The 19034-nt window shown below is 34.9% G+C and overlaps 1 protein-coding gene and 1 pseudogene across 4 annotated transcripts; both read right to left on the bottom strand.

The window, feature by feature from the left end:
* Positions 1 to 1092: 1092 nt before the first annotated feature.
* Positions 1093 to 3450, bottom strand: LOC125198092 (annotated as a pseudogene).
* A 13425-nt stretch (positions 3451 to 16875) lies between these two features.
* Positions 16876 to 18730, bottom strand: LOC125198094 (cytochrome c oxidase assembly factor 5-like). 4 transcript variants are annotated; one of them, XM_048096534.1, is made up of 6 exons: positions 18659 to 18730; positions 18468 to 18538; positions 18294 to 18398; positions 17574 to 17641; positions 17251 to 17377; positions 16877 to 16892 (listed from the first exon to the last, which is right to left on the bottom strand). In XM_048096534.1, the coding sequence occupies exons 2-5, from the start codon at positions 18534 to 18536 to the stop codon at positions 17257 to 17259; spliced, it is 363 nt and encodes a 120-aa protein (XP_047952491.1). In that variant the 5' UTR covers positions 18537 to 18538; positions 18659 to 18730; the 3' UTR covers positions 16877 to 16892; positions 17251 to 17256. The 4 variants fall into 4 exon arrangements, with proteins under 4 accessions (XP_047952493.1, XP_047952491.1, XP_047952492.1 ...); XM_048096535.1 differs by having other exon boundaries at positions 18468 to 18564; positions 18659 to 18728; XM_048096536.1 differs by lacking the exon at positions 17251 to 17377 and having other exon boundaries at positions 16876 to 16892; positions 18468 to 18564; positions 18659 to 18721.
* Between the last annotated feature and the right edge of the window lie 304 nt (positions 18731 to 19034).

The raw sequence follows: 19034 nt of genomic DNA, 5'->3' as shown, positions 1-19034 counted from the left end.
AAGGCGGCGGAGGGAGAGGCGGCGGCGGGGGCGGAGGAGCGAGAAAAGAGCAACGCCCCAAAATTGACGCGTGAGACTTTCTCGAAATTCCGATAAATCCTCTTTTAGCCCACGGCGATCGTCGTGATTGTCACCGGCGCCGCCATCACTATCCGGCGGGCGATCTTCGATTGAGAAGGTGGAGTGGCGAGGCTGATCCTCCCGGAGCACGGCGTCGTTCTCAGTGGGACGTAGAACGGAGTCGGGTACGGGTTTATTGACATCCTCCACCGCCGCCGTCGCATCTTCTTCGCCGTCGTCGAGGCGGAGACTGTCGGCGATGGAGCGAGCCAGCCAAGACATGTTCCTACGACGTCGTTTTTCGTGATTGAGATATCGACCTCGATTTTGAAATTGGCTGTTTTTTTCTCGCGCTAAGAGAAATGATTTTGTTTTTTTCGTGGAGATTATTTTCTCCCTTTCCCCACTTTAAAATGCTCACGTGGATCTAATATTTGTAGTACAAACGTCAATTTTTCAAATTCTAAAAAAAAAAACGTCCATTTTTCAAAAATTCTAATTTAATTTAGTTAAATTTTGATTTATCTCATAATTTTAAAATGATTATTATATTCTAATTTTGAAAATTTTCTTTAACTAATACTGCTACATAATGAAAAATTATAGCATGCTAGTATATGGATTTGTTAATGTGACACATACATATATCAAAATTAAAGAAATGACTAATCGAGTATATTTTATGTCTTCTTCTTAAGTAGTCGAATGTTTTGTCACATAGTAGTATTTTATGTTTGTCATATTATGCACAATTTCTCTCAAATATGAGATCATTGGATGATTGAGAAAAAATGTCAAAATCTAAGATATCATCGGTCATTTTAAAAATTTTGTGATTGACCTAATTTTTCTAGCAATTTTCCATCTAAAAATAAATTGGCAAAACACGAAGCTCATATAGTTTCTTATTGTTATATGAAATGTTGTCGAAATTTTTCACTAGAATTCATAATCTAAAACTAATTCTATGCTACGAGAATATACAAGATAAATACTGAATCATATTTATTCAAATATTCAACTAAACAATGTTCATAAGACTCGATTGTATTTAATGAGCGAGCAACATATGACGACTTCTCTCATACTAGGCCTTGCATCTCTCTTCTCTTGTGCACATTGCAATGCCACTCTCACTAGATTCCTCAATCCATCAGACTCCTCAATCCCGTTGGTAACTATTTCCGAGTCTTCCTCTACACTATCAAAATCAATCTCTTTAGGGCCTTTTCCAGTGACCATTTCAAGCACAACAATCCCATAGCTATAGACATCCACCTTTGCAGTTATGGGAAAATTATACACCCATTCTGAGCGCCATGTACCCTCTCGTGCCACGTATCAATGACATATCCAAATTCTCAACTCGATCACTTCGCTGAGTTGTTTTGACAAGCCAAAATCCGCTACCTTGGGATTGTAATTGGTCAGAAGTATATTGTGAGGCTTCACGTCGCAGTGCAGAACCCACTCCAAGCACTCGTCATGCAAGTATGCCAACCCTTTGCAGTTCCTACGCGATTTCAAAATATTTTGACCGGTCAAGTTTGTTTGAGCCTAGATTTTCCGCTAAGGATCCGTTCCTCATATACTCGTAAACGAGTAACCTATGCTTCCTTGTGCGCAGTAGCCCCAACATTGGATCAAATTAGCATGGTTTAATCTTCCTATTAGGCTTACTTCAGCCAGAAACGCTTCTTCTCCTCCTCCTTGGCTAGCTTCATTCAAGCGCTTGATTGCTGCTACTCTGTTATCCGCCAACATGCCTTTGTAGACCACACCACTCCCTCCTCTGCCGATCTCCTCACTAAAATTGCGTGACGCCTTCTTGAGGTCCTCATATGTGAACCTTGTGAACCCGGTGGCAACCTGGAAGAAACCAAGCACACACACTAAATAAGGCAAACTATATATGACACTCTCATAGCAAGAGAGCACAGTTAGAGCTGTCAACTGGGCGGGACCAACCCAGTCTAGCACAAGCCCAGTATGGGCCGGCTTATTAGACTCGATCCATCAGCAAAATGAACCGAGTCTGGGCTGGGCTCATATATTGAGATGGGCTTCAATTGGGCCATTTATCAAACCTAGGCCAATCCAGTCCAGGACCATCAGAAACTCAGCCTAGACCCGGCCCAACTCGATTCCTCGTACAACTTTAAAGCACGGTAAGCACATAAACCCTCACAGACCTGGATGAAACCTTGGTGGCGGAGCTTCTCACCAGACGCATGCGTTTTGTACAAGAAAACCAACACGCATACAAGCTCAACCGCGCCAAGCACGCCCACGCACCAAGCCAAGGACCTCAACCGACCGTATTTGTTCCCCCTCGTGTATACTCTTTCTAGTTCCACCACAGAGTTGTTGTTGCACTGAAGTTGGAGTTGGAGAGGCCTCGTCGACGCTGGTGGCAATCTCAAGTAAAACGGGGAATCAAATCCGGTCGATTGATATCCGTTGAATAAGAGGGTTTTGGGGAAGCAGTTGTAAAAACCCGGGAGTCCCAATCAAACTTATACTGAAACCCTCTGCAGTCGCAGTAACTCAAGCAGATGCTCTCGCACTCTTCCAACGTCTTGTTCTGCTTGAATCCAATGTCTAACCGTAAAACTCGGTATGGCTAATACGAAGGAACACATCGCCGCTGTCACATCTCCGATCTAGATCCGGCACGCATCCCTGCGACCAGTCGCCGGCGGAGCTGTAAGTGCAGAGGCTGACGCCGTTAATATTGCACGGCGGCACCGGAGCTGCCACGTCACCTCCACTTTTGCCGCCATGAGTAGACACGAAGGACGCCATCGGCATCCAGCATCATCCTCCTCTGTGATTGAGGACGGCGGTCTTGCTGTTGTTGTAGGTGGACCGCCCCGACTGCCAGCTGTTCTGCCAGAAGACGGTGGTGAGGTCGGATTTGGAGAAGAGGAGGCGGAGGACGTTGTCGTTGTCGAAGTAGAGCTTGTAGGGGCCGGAGGAGTGGTTGGCGAGGCTTGCCGATGAGGTGAGCTTTGTGTTCGCGGTGAGCGCTGCCCCGGGAGAAGCGTGTTTGTGGGAGAGTCGAAGCTTCTCCATATCACGTAGAGGAGGAGTTGAGGACGAGGTTGCCGCGGAGGGACACGGCTGTGGAGGAGGCGGTGTTGGTGGTCCAGGCGTCGAGGAGGAGGAGGTTGGCGGAGTGGAGGAGGGAGAGTTTGGTGGCTTTGCCGTTGACGGGCGGTCGCGGTTGGCCATCCAGACGACGGTGTTGGCGTGGGTGAACCAGATGGAGAGGCAGTAGGCGTTGTCACCGACGGGGTGGAAGCCGGCGGTGAAAATGCGGGATGGTGAGACTAAGACGTCGCCGGGAGAAGAGAGGGAGGAGCCTTGGTTTAAGGTTGTGTAGATTATGGAAGGGAAGAAAGTGGTAAGAAAGTTACAAGTAGGGTTATTAGTTTGGTTAATTTAAACGCCATTTCAGAGAGTGCTGATTTTTGGTTAGGATGAAAGAGCTCCTACCGTAGTTGAGTATATATAGGTGAAGCTACGCCGTCGAATTCACGTTGGGGCTTTTATATAATCCTATTTCAAGCCTTGTAGGATATCAGAGAAGGTCACTTCACATTTTCATTTCCTATTCACACCATGCATGTATATAATATTAATAGGGTTACATAGTACTTCCTCTGTTCTGTGGCGGTGGTGGCGTTTTTGGTACACGATTTAAGAATAATTTTGATGAGTGAGTTAAGTAAAAGAAAATAAAGTAGGAAATGAAAAGGATAGAAAGACGATAAAGTAAGAGAGAGTAAAGTAAATGAGAAGAATACGTTGACTTTTATTAAAAGAAAGCAGATCAACTACATAGAACGTATAAAATGACAAATAACTTCATTATTATAGAATAGAGAAAGTGGTATTTGATAGTAGTAATTTGAGACATGAAGAGAATTGTATGATTTATATTCGGTTGAATAATGGTGTGTTGGATCACTTAAGAGTGTGAAGTGGGTGAAGTCGGAATTATGTTGGTGGGATCCAAACGGCATTCATTGAGTATTATGATAATTAACGTTATTGGAGTTGATATCGACTAGTCATATACACTATTTGTCTTCTTTTTCAGATACCATAAACGAAGTTGGAAAAAACTTCAAACTAGGACACCGTATCACGAAGGGCATGTATTGAGTGGGAAGACTTGTTGACGTGGTTCAAGTCAATTTAGATTAGACAAATTTAACAAATAGAAATATAAATTAACATAACCTATGTAACGTTATTTTCTTAAAATATTTTTTCAATGAGGAAAAGAATAATGTACTTTACTATTTACCTCAATCCATTATTTTAAAGAAATTAAAGTGGCTAGTTAGAAATTGAAATAAATTAGGGTTAAGTTTAAATTCAACTCATTCATAGGGGGTGATGAAATGGATAAGGATATCTAGTTCCATTCACATGAAGAATCCGGGTATCATGTGCACTTGCATACCTAAAAATACCCGACTGAATTAATATTATATATAGTAATTAAAAAAAATGAAATAGTTGGTAACTTATAGACTTAAATTATAGAATCCGGGCAATAATTCCATGCTATATAAATGCACTAATTCACGATTAATATAATCATTTGATTTAAAATTACTAACGACGTTTATGTTGCATCTTGAAATATAAAACGATAATTCGAGTTTTACCATAAAAATATAGGTCCACAATTATTAAAAAGGGAGAAGAAAAAGAAAAGTCTTCTAAACATGCCAAGAGGTAGCGCAAATCTTAATCTAAGATGTGTATATTCTTGAGTTAGATAGGAAACCACCAAACTTCGAACTTTACTCTATACAAAGTTTCAAAGTAGAGAATTCCATAAAAGCATACCAATTTCATATTTTAAATTAAAAAAAGTACTCACTAATATCATGGTTGCTAGTGACTTAAACTCAATGCATTTCTCGTCCACCTAGAGATGAAGCCACTAAGTTTTTTAAATATGACATCGGTTTGCAATTTGGCTTTCTATAAATATGTTTATAAACTGGTCGAATTTGAAGCTGACACAATTAAATTCGCCAAGAATAAAAACATTATGGGTGAAAAAATGGAGGAACTGTTGTGTTAATGGAGAATTTATGGTTATTTATAGGTGAAAATAAGAATAAAATAATAAGAAAATTTGGAGAAGACCTGTCTTCTCGACTAGGTAGAAAGAAGAACATTTAATTGGTAAATTTATACTAACAATTATTAAAAATGATTAGTTAATTTCATATTTTATTTGTCAATAAAAAGTAATCTTATTTTCCCATTTTTATTCTTCCACCAATATTTTTTATATAGTACATTCATTATGGAAATTTTTTATAGTAATATTTTCTCTTTCTTTTTCATTTTAGTAATTTTGCTTTAAAGTTTGTATCGTTCACAAATTGAGACTACTTTCAGTCCACACGATGTGCTGATTGGCTCTATATGAAATTCTATTCCATGTTATGATGAGTTATTGAATTTCATTTGTTCAAATGAAATGATGATTTGATAGTAGTAGTTGATTTTATGTTCCCAGACATATTTAGAATCAATAAAGAATGACTTTTAATTAAGGTTACGTGTTTAACTAACCTAGAGTCATAGAAGGTTGTTTAGCATGTTTACTGTTTACATAATAGATTAATTTGATGGTCTGATTTCACCTGTTCATCGTTAAGAGAAAAAAATCCAAATTGTTAATCGAGTTTGCCATGATTTTTTTGTTGGAAACATTTTGTTATGCTTCATCCATTTCGGCTGAAAATTATATGCCGACTATATTTTAATGGGGTGAAAATTAAATTAATTTACTCCACTTTCCTATGTGTTTTAAATAATTTTAACGCAAGCACTATATAAATGTCATTAACAATATACGTCTATCATTGGGTTATGTATCACCATCTTTAACTATTTAAACCAAATTCAAATATTTAATTATTATTTTTATATTATATTAAAAGTAAATTTATTCTAACCTAATGGATGTGGAGAGAAGTGAAGCGATAATCATGGAGAGAGTCGACCTGAATCGAGATGGAATGGACATGTGGAACTTGTATGGACAAATCTCAGATATCCAAAAATATGAGGTGAATCTTATGGCTATAGTAGCTTAGGAGACGATTCCAGAATATTCTTACACTCCAAACAACATCAATTGTGACTGAAAAAACTGTGATTATGAATATGATAGTAGACGGGTTTAGGGACCCTCAACCCCTAGATGGCGTGACCCTTATTATCTTATGATTGATTATACCACCCTTACCATATTTTTTTATCATTATGCGGGCTATAAATGTTTTTTCTCCTTAGCCCAGTATTTCTTAATCTCGTTCTATTTTGGGTTTTATTATTAGGCCATTTTGTACGTTCTATTTTAGGTTTTATTATTTGGCCCTTTTGTAGAGCTCTTAAATTGTTAGTTCAAATTTGATTTGATATTAAACTTTTAGCATGTGATTTAATTTTTTAAAACTATAATCTCTACTTATTTTCATTGTTCATTGGTATCCCAGTTCATAATTTTCTGATTAACTCAGTTAAGAGAATTTTCGTTGTCTTTTTTCCATTTAGAATTTTACTAGTATCACCCACGTACGTTGCATGATCCATTTTCTTTTATTTAAACTTATTTTATACTGTAAAATAATTTTATAAATTGATAAAAATATTATTGTATGAAATCTGACATCATAAATATATAAAATAAAAAATAATTATTAAAAAATATAAAATCAAACAAAGAAATAAAAATAACACACAAATATATTGATTGGTGATTTTGACAAAAATATACATACATATTATTATTAACATTATGATAGTTTAATTAAATTATTTATATCTATTTTATGATTAGTCAATATCTACGGTATCAATAACTTAATAAAAATTTAAATTTAAATGAAAGATATTTGAAGTGTATTGGCGTAGTCCATTGTAAATTATTTTCTTTTATATAATAATTGTAGGTACAATTTTATAATTCAATCACTAATAATATAATAGTAATTCACGATCATGATTAAAAAATTAAAATAATTTTTGCATTAAATTTGACCTTCCATTCGATTTGACATCCAAATTGGCCGTTTGAGCATTGGTAGATATCCCTTCACAACTTTAGAATATAGACTCATTCTGATAAATCTCTCCATTTTCTGTAATGCCATGTCTAGACCTGTATTTCCAAGAGAATTCGTTCTTCCTTCCCCGCGATATACCACAATTTTGTCATGAATTTCGCTCCCTCCAAGCCAATGAAATCAATCTCACCCATCTCCATAATGATTTAAATTGGTACTCGAATAGAAAATGCCGTTATTTTCGGCAAGACTTCAATGCGTAAAAATAACATATTTTCTAGATATTTACATGAAACAATTGAATATATAGTTGATTCAATACGTACAGAGTTTGTAATTAAAACAAATTTAACATACCATTTGGCCTGTAACTTCTATTTTTAGGATTTATATATTATGGAGTATAATTTTTATTATTAATATTATTTTTTAAAAATATATTAAATTCATAATATATCATCTAGTAATATATTTAAGTTAGAGTAAAAAAAATCAATAAATTAAACTCATAAATTATTCGTAATCAAATTTATTTATTAAAACAATTAAAAAGATCATCTAGTCTAGACTATTCAATAAAATAATTGGAGCAACATAAAAAGACCATTACTAAGCTATAAATTTATAAGGTCAAAGAATCTCCCTAAATCAATACGCCTCTATTTTGTCTCTCCCAACCTCCACTTCGATCTATCACTATGCTCCACGCTGCCGCACAAACGAAATTCATCTTTCTGATTTGCATCACCCCTTCTTACAATAGATATCGCTGACCATTTCTCATCGGAGAAAGAGAACGCATCGCCTTTCGGTTCGACGACCGCCACAACATTACACCTCTTTTTGACGCTAAGTTCGTATCCCCGTCTTTCTTATCCTCCTCGCTTGCGATCGCTGCTTCGCCATCGCGTTAATGATTTGCAGTGATCACGTCGTTTCCCAATTATCTCGACTGACGGTGAACGCGAAATCGAGATCATCATCTCCAGCATATTTTAGCAGACCTGGCTTTTCCTCATGCGTCGTAGAGAAATTTTGATACAAGAATTGTTTCATGGGAAGAGTATTCTTATATAGATTTCTCATTTCTATATTAATCCCTATGTTAATAAGTGTTGATTGAAAACAAAAAATTACTGATTATAACACCAAGCAATGGATAGTTAATGTCATTTCAATCAATAAACAACCTATAGCCAAAGTTTTTTAAAATTTAATTTATTTTTAATAAAAAAATGTAGATTTTTATAGGATTTTCTTTTTGATGGGGGATTTTTTTTAAAAGGGTTTATATTTTAAAAAATTAAAGTTTATATTTTTTTAAAGAACTAGAAGAACTTTTGATATTTGTGATATTTTTAAATTGCAAGTTTCTTTTGTTTGATTTGAGTTTTTTTCCCTTTTTTGTATTCATGTCATATATCTTAAATATATAACCCCGGCATTTTTGGGAAAATTGATTTTGGTAAATTTATAATTATGCAATTTTTTGGGATGATTGTCATTGTTGTATAATGCATAATCTTGTTTGCATAATTCACGTTTTTTTTAGGAATTATATTTCAATTCATATTCACGCATATACCTGTTCTGTGGAAAATAATATATGACGTATGTCGTGACTTTGTGCTCGTAAAATTTGGAATTCGTGGGAATTCCTTTTTATGTTATATGTCTTCAGTTCTGTTAAAGTATTTTTGGGTTAATTCTATTTTTTCTTGATTGGAGTATTGGGTTTTTTTGTTATGGATTGTTTTGGAAAATTCAAAAATTCTAGAGATTATTTTTTTGGATTTATTTAGTTGTTTTGATGTTTTTTTTTAGATGTATTTATGTTCGTTGGGTTTAAAGATCTTGGGAACATAAAAATTTTATTTTATGTCGTTTTTTGGAAAATCGAATTTAGAAAAATTTTTCAAAATCCCATCGAGACAACAATTTGCTTTAGTTGTTGGAGATTTTAAAAAAACCGGGGTCAACCCGGGGATTTAGCACCTATTTCCAAGGTACGCAAATCAAAAAGACTAAATTTCACTTTATTCCGAAAACAAACCATTCCCTTTAAAGGTTGTATTCGGTTTTTTTTGAATTCAAATTTTGGGGTACATCCTTTTCCTTTATTTTCTACTAATGAGTGTGTTTTTTTTAAAAGTGGATATTAGTCAAAAGGGGAAGATTAATTTTTGGGGCACTTAAGATAAAACATTAAAAAACCCGTGAAAAATTATTAAAATTTTTCTTAAGGGGGGTGTGAAAGGGGGGATTCCACTTACCGATCTTATTGTTGGTATAACCACCTTAAGGGGGTTGCCACTTACAAGTTTATATTATTTGGCCGATTTTGATATGGATGTTGTGTTGGGTACCTCGTTTTTGTTTTACTAATGTTCAAAGTAAATTAGTCAACATGACGTTGCAAAAGTAACCTCTTTGTCTAGACTTTTTTTATTCAATGTTAGGACGGTATGAGTGTGTGTTTTTTAATGCGTTTAAGTCCCCAAAAAAGGAAAAAATTAATGTTTGGATGAAATACATATAAATTGGGGATAAAACGGACAATTATTCAAAGGTTTTTCCCGGTGAGAAAGGTGATCCCAAAAAGGTGAACACTATTTGGGCCCGATTTATTGTAAATGTTTGATCATTTTACGATGGGGGTTACCAATTACAAGTTCATTTTAAATCCAAAAGACTTGATAGGGATGTTGTGCCGATTTCGAGATTTTCCCTTTTTTTTAATTTTATTATTTTACGACAATTTTTTTCCCCTTTTCTCTGCTTAATTATGATGTCTCTGTCATAGCTTTCTTCCAACATTAACAATATGTTAGTTTTGGGAATGGGTAAATTTTAAGGATTGCAAAAGATTTTTTTGGGGTTTCCGGGTTGAATGGATTGGGGTTTTTGGCCAAGGATTGGTAACCTACTTTTCTATTTTTTTAAAGATTTCTTATCAAAGGATAAACTACGAAAGTAGGAAATCAATCTTTAAGTCTACTGATCTTTGGGTTTAGCATCCTACAACCCTTTTCAAAGGAATCAAAAAACCTTTCCCAAAAATTAAGGAACATTTTGTAAAAAAATTTAAGGGCCCGAGACAAGCATGCTTATTTTAATAAAGGAAAATGCAAAATAGGGGGAGCACATTATAAAAAATGTCTAAAGTTCCCTTAAAAATTTGGGGAGTTCTAAGGACTTGTTTGCATTTTTTTTTAAAATTTTAAAGACTCAAGGAATAAAGAAAGGGGCATTAAGAAAAATTTATTGAAATATTTTTTATAGTTTGGGGGTTCATCACAAAAGAAATAATATAAGGATAATGATAATTGTTTCGTTTGTGGTAAAAAAGGATATGGGAATTGAAAATATCATGCATGGGGGAAAAATGAAGTTAAATTTTTGTTTTGGTCCTGCTGGGGTTAATTTGGCTTTAGTCCCTAATGATATTTAAGGGTAGTTTTTGGTGCTACTACTACATAAGGTTATCAATGCAAAGACTGTTAGCAACAAAAGTCAATTGATGTTGTGTTACATCATAAATGTGATATGATAAATGGGGTGGAAGTAAAAAGGTTTTGGGCATTGTAGATTGTTATTAAAGACGGAATTTTTCCGATTTTAAGGATACTTTTTTGTATTGTATTTTAGAAAAAATTTTGGGTTTTTATTTCTCTTTAACAAATTTGGTTTTTCTTTTTCATTCGTAAATAGTTAAAATTCTTCCTTCAAATAATTTAAAATTGTGGGCACTGCTTTAATGCATATAACAATTTTTTGCCATTTACTTTTATATTTTGGGCTTTAATGTTGAATCAAAGGGGACTAAGCAAATTAAATGATGAAAATTTTTAATTTATGACACAAGTGTTTTGATTTTTATCTCAAAATAAAGGATTGTGAGACTTGGTCGATGTTATAACGAATACACTTATTTTTTTAGAATTTAAATTTTTGTATTTAATGTATCGAATCAAAGCGACCAAACTAAAGAAATAAGGGGTCAATAAAGATATACATTTTAAATTGATATAGCGGGCATTTGTGGTTCATTTACTTCGGTTTCTTTAATGATAACAATATTTTATATCATTCATAAAAAGAAAATTCTTGTTTTGGGGCAACCCACATTTAATATATTAAAAGTGAGGCTTTAAAAAAAGTTCAAAAAAATTCGGGTGGGGTTGGGGCTCCAACTCAACAAAGGCATTAAGAAATAAATTTACCATGGTGGCAATACTACAGTAAAAGACTTTTGTGAAAATGTCAAAAACCTTTTGCCTTTTATTTTGAAGAGTGGGGTCGGGTTTTTAAACCATGCCGGGGTCGCCTAGCATGAGTGGTGTAGCTAAAAGACCAAATTTAAAAAAACCCTTTAAAAATATGTAAAAAGGAAGGGGATGAACATTCTTCCTTGTCGGGTTCGCTTAGGGGGGAGGCATTAAAGTTCCGAGTATTATTCTCACTTTTTGGGCTTTAGAAAAAAATTTTGGGGTTTTTTAAAATTTTTTGATCCCACAAAAGGGAAATAATTTTTTGGGCAAAAAAATAGTATTCCCCGAAATTTTGTTTGGGGGGGAAGAATGGGTTAAGGGAAAATTACTTTTGGGGGGGGAGTCTCAGATGATTTCTAAATGCTTCCAAATGATCGATCAATTTCTTTTCATTGAAGAAGCTATTAAGAAACTCAAGATGATATTGTTGTAAACATTCAATCTCATGGGTGATATCATTTAAAGTCAATCTCAACAAAACCCCAATTAAGACTCTTCCCAAGGTACCACAAATTTTATGGGTAGGTTCTTTTATTTGATTCAAAGAACAAGATATTGTTGGGATCACAAGTTTTGGGAGCAAATGCATTTTTTTTTATTTGGGAAACGAAAAGAAATAATTTCAATAAGGGTATGTTGACTAAACCAAAAATTTTTCTCAAAGGGAAATTTTAGATGAAAGATCTTGGGGGAAACCCCTTTTTTTTTTTGGGAAACAAAAAAATAATTTTCGATTGTCAAAAGAAGGGGTATAGTGAAAGGTTTGGGATTTGGGGATGCATAATTGCAAGTAAAGAAATTCCCTATGATTTAAAGGGGGACAAACCTTAGTCTCATTTATGCCCTAAGATAAATCTTTGGGTTTAGAAAATGGTAAGGGTTTCCCTAGCCGGGGTTGGGAGCCTAATTTTCTAAGTATGTATTAGACCCAATTTGGTTTTAATTGTTTTATGTTGGGGTATTTCAATAACCCATAGGATCATTAAGAAAAGAAAAAGGGTTAGGAAAACTATTTATGAGAATTTAAACATTACATCCCACATATGAAAATCGATCATTTTTGGGGAGATCTTTAGGGATTAGATTCCGATTTTGTTTTATGCTAATAAAGGTTTAGGGTTCATTTTAGGTTACGCTTGTTTGTCAGGTTCCCTAGAGCCATTTGTGGGGGAAGGGAAACAAAAACTTGGAAATTTCGCCAAGACAACAAAGTTCGGGAAATTGTTTTGGGGGATCTAGTTAATGAATAGGGCCTGGAAATTTTTTCCTTAGCCGATATTGTAAGGGTATTTAAAGACCACTTAAGTTATTAGTGACAATAACCTTGGGAAAAATTTTATTCTAAAACAAAAATTTTTGTTAAAAAAGGGTTTGAAAGGACAAATACATTGGGGGATAAGGGGAAAGGATTTGATGATTACAAATCCAACACATGGGCTATCACCCAAGGTTTTCATGGGGATGAAATTAAAAGGGGGTTATGTTGTTCAAGGATACTGCTCCAAAGGGGGGGAAGTTTTAAAATTTCCTTTATATCGGTTTTGAAAATGTAGTTATAAAAAATTCGTTATTCCTTTCAAAAAAAAGTATTATGTTTTGTCCATTATTTTTTTTTTGATCTCACTTTTGGGGAGGGCCGTTTGGGAAAAAGACATGTATGATCACCCTTCCAAAGAAATTTTCATGCTACACTCCATAATTGATCTCGTTGTTGATTATATTTGCGATGTGGGAAAGATGGGTTTAATCATGAAAAAAAATGGTGACTCCTCCCTTTTGTCCTATGTCGTATGGTTGATGATAAGATTGTTCGGGAAAAACACTGGGGAAAAAACTTTTTGGGGTTTTTTCCGGTTGGGGGCCAAGGGCCCTGTTGCCCAAGTGGAAAAATTGCTTTTGGGCTTCCACAAATAATTTAAGTTTAGGGTTTTCTTTCGCTTTTCCAATTAAAGTTTATCTATTAAAGAAAAGCTTTTGGGGTAAAGTGATTTTTTTGTTATGGAAAAAAAGATACTATAGAGATTTTCTATTTGATGAGGGACCAATTTGAAAAAAAAGGGTTTATATTTAATATAAATATAAGCTAGGGGTTTTTCCCGACGTTGGAAAAAATTTGATTTTCTTTTTTATTCTCTCGACAATTTTTGCAAAAAATGTTTTCCCCCGATCGTTTTGGGAAAATCCATAGCCGCCGCAAAACAAACCCCTGCTCAATTGTTTTGAATTAAGGTACGCTCCCCCTTTTTTTATTCTCCTTCTCCTTGTTCTCCGTTTAAACATCATAGAGGGTTTTGGGAATTGTTCACCCAATTATTCCAACAAAAAAAAATGCCTACTTAGCCACTCCCCTTTAACTGTTTAACCAAACACTCACAAACTCCAGCAAGTTTGGAAAAAAACAAATTATCATGGCAAAAGCAACAATTAAAAAAAATTTAAAAAGTCACAAAACCCTAAATCAACAAAAAAAATTTAGAACATACCCCCCGGGGGTACACAAAAAACCGACCGGGCCCCCAACCCCATCCTTTTTATCAACCTTCCACCCTTTAAACCCAGTCGAAAAAAACCTCCTCCACTAGATCACACATCTTCCTCTTCTTTTTTCCCCTACATTCTCACTCTTCCCCCCTTATTCCTCACTTTCCACACATTTTTCTTCCAGATAACAAGTTTCTCAAACTTCATGACTAGCTAATAATACTATAAAATCTCCCACTCATTATAAACCTCCCACTCACTTTCTTTTTATTTACATTATTATAGAACCTCCCACTACTTTCTTTTTTAATTTTAAATTAAATAGCATTCTTTTCACATCTATATAACTGACGCATGAATAAATATATTCAAATAAAATTTTAATTAAGATACAATATTAAATATAAAATAATAATTTTATAAATATTTCTAAAACTCAACTTTTATCTCAACTTTTATATATTGTATGATTTAATCATCTTATTAAACCAAATTCCAATTAAGCCCACAATGCACACACCGAGGCCCACTTCTTTTGCAATCTACCTTCACAGTTGACATTTACATTGTTATATACGATAGACTCTGTAGAAAAATAAATTTATTATCCTGGACGATATTCATTATTATTTCAAGTTGGATGCAGAAAAATAATATTATATCTTGGACTGTAATCATTATTATTTCAAGTTGGGCTAAAGTGGACCATAAACATTAACTCGATTCTTAACGCCAAGAGGACCATAAACATTAACTCAATTTATAACGAACTTATTCAATAACTAATCGAGAAAGTTCGCCATTTGTGTCATTGTTTGTGTGGCTTAGTCCATTGGTAAATTGGTATTGTCTGAAGTCAAAAATATAGGATTCGAATATATTGTCGCCTGACCTTTAAATTTATATTCATTTGCTTATAAAAGATTTGCCATTTTTAATATAGAATTTGTTTGGTAACATGAAATTAAGAAAGTAGATTTGAAATTAGAGCATTCATTTCTAAGCCAATTATTTAATACCATAAAATATTATCTTTGGAAATTGATTTATTTATGTCTACAATTTGAATGTCATAATAAAGTAAATATTTGAAATTTCAGATATTTATAAAATTGGGCACACAAAATAACATTGAGCATGAACACAACACATACACTCCAGCGCATTGAAATACAATATAGAGAAATATAATGTGTAAGTAACATAAATTTAAATAAAATATTCAATTACAATTTAATGTCAAAATTTAGCTGATTTTTTATATACGAAACAAAGAATTTAAAACGAAATTTGAATAAATTTTTATTTCAAAACTACTATTCTAATAATCCAATTTCATGGTACCAAATGCATCCGTGATTTTATATTTTTATTCATAGTTGACTTAATAATTTTGGGTATACAATGTCTCTTCTAATCGAGGTTATTTACAAGAAACAAAATGGCTCGGGATTTTAAATTGAACTCCGTTGAGACATTATTTTCTACACAATTGTGTATATAGTCAAATATAACCACCTAACAATAGATTACATAGTAATATTCCAAACTACAGGAATTAAATAATAGAAAGCTGGCATGCAAAAAACATTCAATTGAAGTCAAGCAAACATTTATTATTCATGTTTTTGTTTGAATATCAAGCATTGCTTTCCCTTTAGCTTCCTCTTCTTAATCTTATCTGGTGTGCCATTGAAAAAGTCCACCATTCATACCCACAGTTTGATCACTTCAATCAACCTCCTCCTCTCCCTCTCTTGTTTATATATATACACACAGCTCATTCTAGTTTATTCATCTACAACAATACACTTCACTTCATTTCCAAGCAAGAAACATTTCTCTTTTTTAAGAAACTTCAATAAAAATCCAGCTTTCGACAAAGATGAAATCGAAGCAGAACCGGTTCTTGAGGATCATCGCGGTTCCGGTTCGGGCCCTGAGCAGGGCCAGGGATTTACGTGAGGAGCCTGTCAGACTACGCGGACAAGATGAACTACGGCAGTGCCATGGCGATCCCGGTGACGTCGCAGTGACGTCGCTGCCGAGAGCTTCAGCGTCAGCTCGGGCAGGTCTGAGGCCGAGCCGGATCTGGTTCGGGCCTCGTCGACCCGGAGCATGGGTGATCGGGCCGAGGTGGAGTCGTTCATCAAGCAGCAGATGAAGATGAGGGCAGGGCTGGCTGCAGGGCCCGGTCTGGCCCGCATAGGATGCCGCCGAGGAGCAGCAGCGTTGCGATGGGGAGGATCGATGAAGATAGGGCGTGTGTCTATTTTGGGGAAGAAGATGTTAGTACCAAGTTTCAAGAAGCAGAAGCCATGCTGTCTCTGCAAGAAGATTGCAAGCCTTTTTAATTTTTTCTATTTTTTATTGGTTTGGAAAAGATTGTTGCATAATTGTTGTAACAAAAAAGATGTGTTGGTATATAGAATGGAGAAAGGAAATGCTTTAAATTTAACATAACCATACAGAATGGGGATAATCGAATTTTCAGAATCATAAGAATTTTATATATATATGGTGCTCCTCAAGTACATTATACTACATAGGATTACTTGTGAATACACACTATATTGAAGCATATGGCTTATTGTTACACAAAATAGACACACTGCAGATTGACTTCCTCCAAAATAATTGATTAGATGTTCAATAAGATACTGATACAAAATTATGAAGTTACAGTACCTGGATGTTTAACTAAGATGATAAACTCAACCCCAGAATATAGATTCAATCAATTGCAAACAAAAGTAAGGCTGACCAAGAATCCTAACTTGCTCTCTCAGTCCAATTAATTCGACACAATCACCCGTTTTCCAGTGGCTAATGCAGGGAGGACTCACTGATGGTTAGGCTTCAGCATCCAGTTCCACTACTGCTACTTCAGCAATGTCTATGGTTTCACATGGTCAAGTGAAATCCAGTTATAGCTAATAACCCTTGTTTCCACAATTCGAGCTCTCATATCAACCTGAAGGAAAGGGTCCAAAACTTTACTAACTTCACATTTATATATTTAAAATATGTGCATACTTTACGAGGAGTAGGAATTTGATCGCAAAACTGGCAAGTAATCTTTCTTTCATGCGATGCTCATTCATTCAGCAGTGAAGTGAAGTCATGATAGCATGTGCATATGGAAATGAGATAAGCCAGATAAACAAATTAACCTTAAACACATATAATGCCAAAGCCAAGGATTTGTATAGTTCTTCTCGGCTATTCAAAAGCCAACTTAAAGCATAAGTATGAATTCCATAAAAGAATGACATAGTGATCCCGGGAGTTCAAAAGTTAAAATCTAAGCCACCCTTCTTTTTCTAACTTACTATCATTTAAGTGCATCCGTTTCCTCTTCCCTGAAACATTCCTCTTAGCAGAACAAGGCTTTTAAGACTCCCTTCACTTTCTCCCAAGTGTGATGTCGCATAGTTCCCACTCATGCTTAATATTTTTCTGTAAATATAGACCTCAAGTTTACTGGTGCACAATATTCAAAGTGTGATTGAACAATTTACCCCGAATCATGTATGTGATCCATAGTATTAGTTCCATATTTATGACAACTTCTAGAGTATATAAATTGACTTTAGTTTTGCTAAACCAGTGTAAATGTTGCACTAGACAGTGAAGCAACCAAAAAAGAACTTACTTAATCCTTTCCTGAATACAATTCTTTTTAGAGCACCTAATCATTTTTTGTGGATCTTCATATTTAATCTACACAGAAAACAACCTGCCATTAGTGCTCACGAGCATAGTTACATCTTGATGTCTCATGGAAAAAAGACAACCTAGAGCAAGGCAGCATTGCTATCGCATGGGCCAATCTACTCAAACATATATTCAGGTATAGGGAAACTAACTATCTATAATGTATTTCTCGATGCCAAGAACAAGGCGGAAGAAACTAGGCCATGGATTTCCATCCCTAGATGAGTTATCACCCTACCAAACATATAGAGATAATTTGAAAGAAATCCTCCATAGATTTTTCATAGACCAGTAACACAAAATGACATCAACAAGTCCTTCAACATTCTTCACAAACAGCAGCCAATGGCCATAACTCAAAGCTAGAACACTAATTTTTATAATGAGAAAAAGAAGAGAAAACGAGAATAGGTAGGAGGATCTATTTCTCCGAATTGATACGAAGATGAAGATCATACTACTACAAGGTTTAATTAACCATAAACACCCACCAGTCACTAACTCCACAAAATTTACCAGACAGATAACGCAGTTAATCAACAAGAACCAATTATCAACAAACAGATTAAAATTCCCCCAAATCCTGTCATTTAAAATGAACAGAACCACATCTGCAAGCCAACTAACTTAGATAATGGATGGGAGAGAGAATACATGCCTGTCCTCTCTTGCAGTTGAAATACGTTTCTCTCAGCCCCACACACTCGCTCGAAATATTAGGGCTTTGCTCTTTAGCACACTCTCTGTACGGCCGGTTCTCCACCTACAAAACATTCATTCAAACTTTTTTATTCAATGATCTCCAATGCTAATAAATTCTGTGGAAGTAAACCTTAATGCAATCCGATTCGCTGAGACATTTGACGAGCTCCGTAGCCAGACCTTTGCAGGACTTCGCCATTTCTGCAGAGTTAATTAGGCAAAATAGCCTATTTAAAAATAAAAAAAAAATGAAAACCGAGTCTATATCTATATCTTTTACATATATAAAAGCTGAATCGTGAGAAGCAATTGCAATTTTACCGGTATTGAGAAGAAATTTGAAGAATCAGAGTCCTTCGCCTGTATTGGAAGAAGAAGAAGAAGAAAGTGAAGAGGGTTAGTTTGGTTAATTTTATTTTATATTACTCCACTATAATATAAGTTTATTTAATTTGAAAATGCAATATTTGTTTATACAGTTTCTTTCTATTTCTATCTCTCTCCTTTCATCCAAAAACCCTAGCGAGAAACCTTCACCATGAGAGGAGCTCTGCTCAGAAATCCTCTCTCTACACTCGCACTCGCCATTTCTCTATCTACCATAGACCTACAGCCATCGTTTCCAATGCCTGCACCACTCTTCATCGTAAGCTTGTTGCCACCGACAATGCGCAACATTTCAACCATTTCCCATCCA

This window comes from Salvia hispanica, unplaced genomic scaffold, assembly GCF_023119035.1.
Source record: "Salvia hispanica cultivar TCC Black 2014 unplaced genomic scaffold, UniMelb_Shisp_WGS_1.0 HiC_scaffold_1199, whole genome shotgun sequence".
NCBI lineage: Eukaryota > Viridiplantae > Streptophyta > Magnoliopsida > Lamiales > Lamiaceae > Salvia > Salvia hispanica.
The sequence above is the reverse complement of the archived record's forward strand: the minus strand, read 5'-3'. Positions and strand labels throughout refer to the sequence as shown.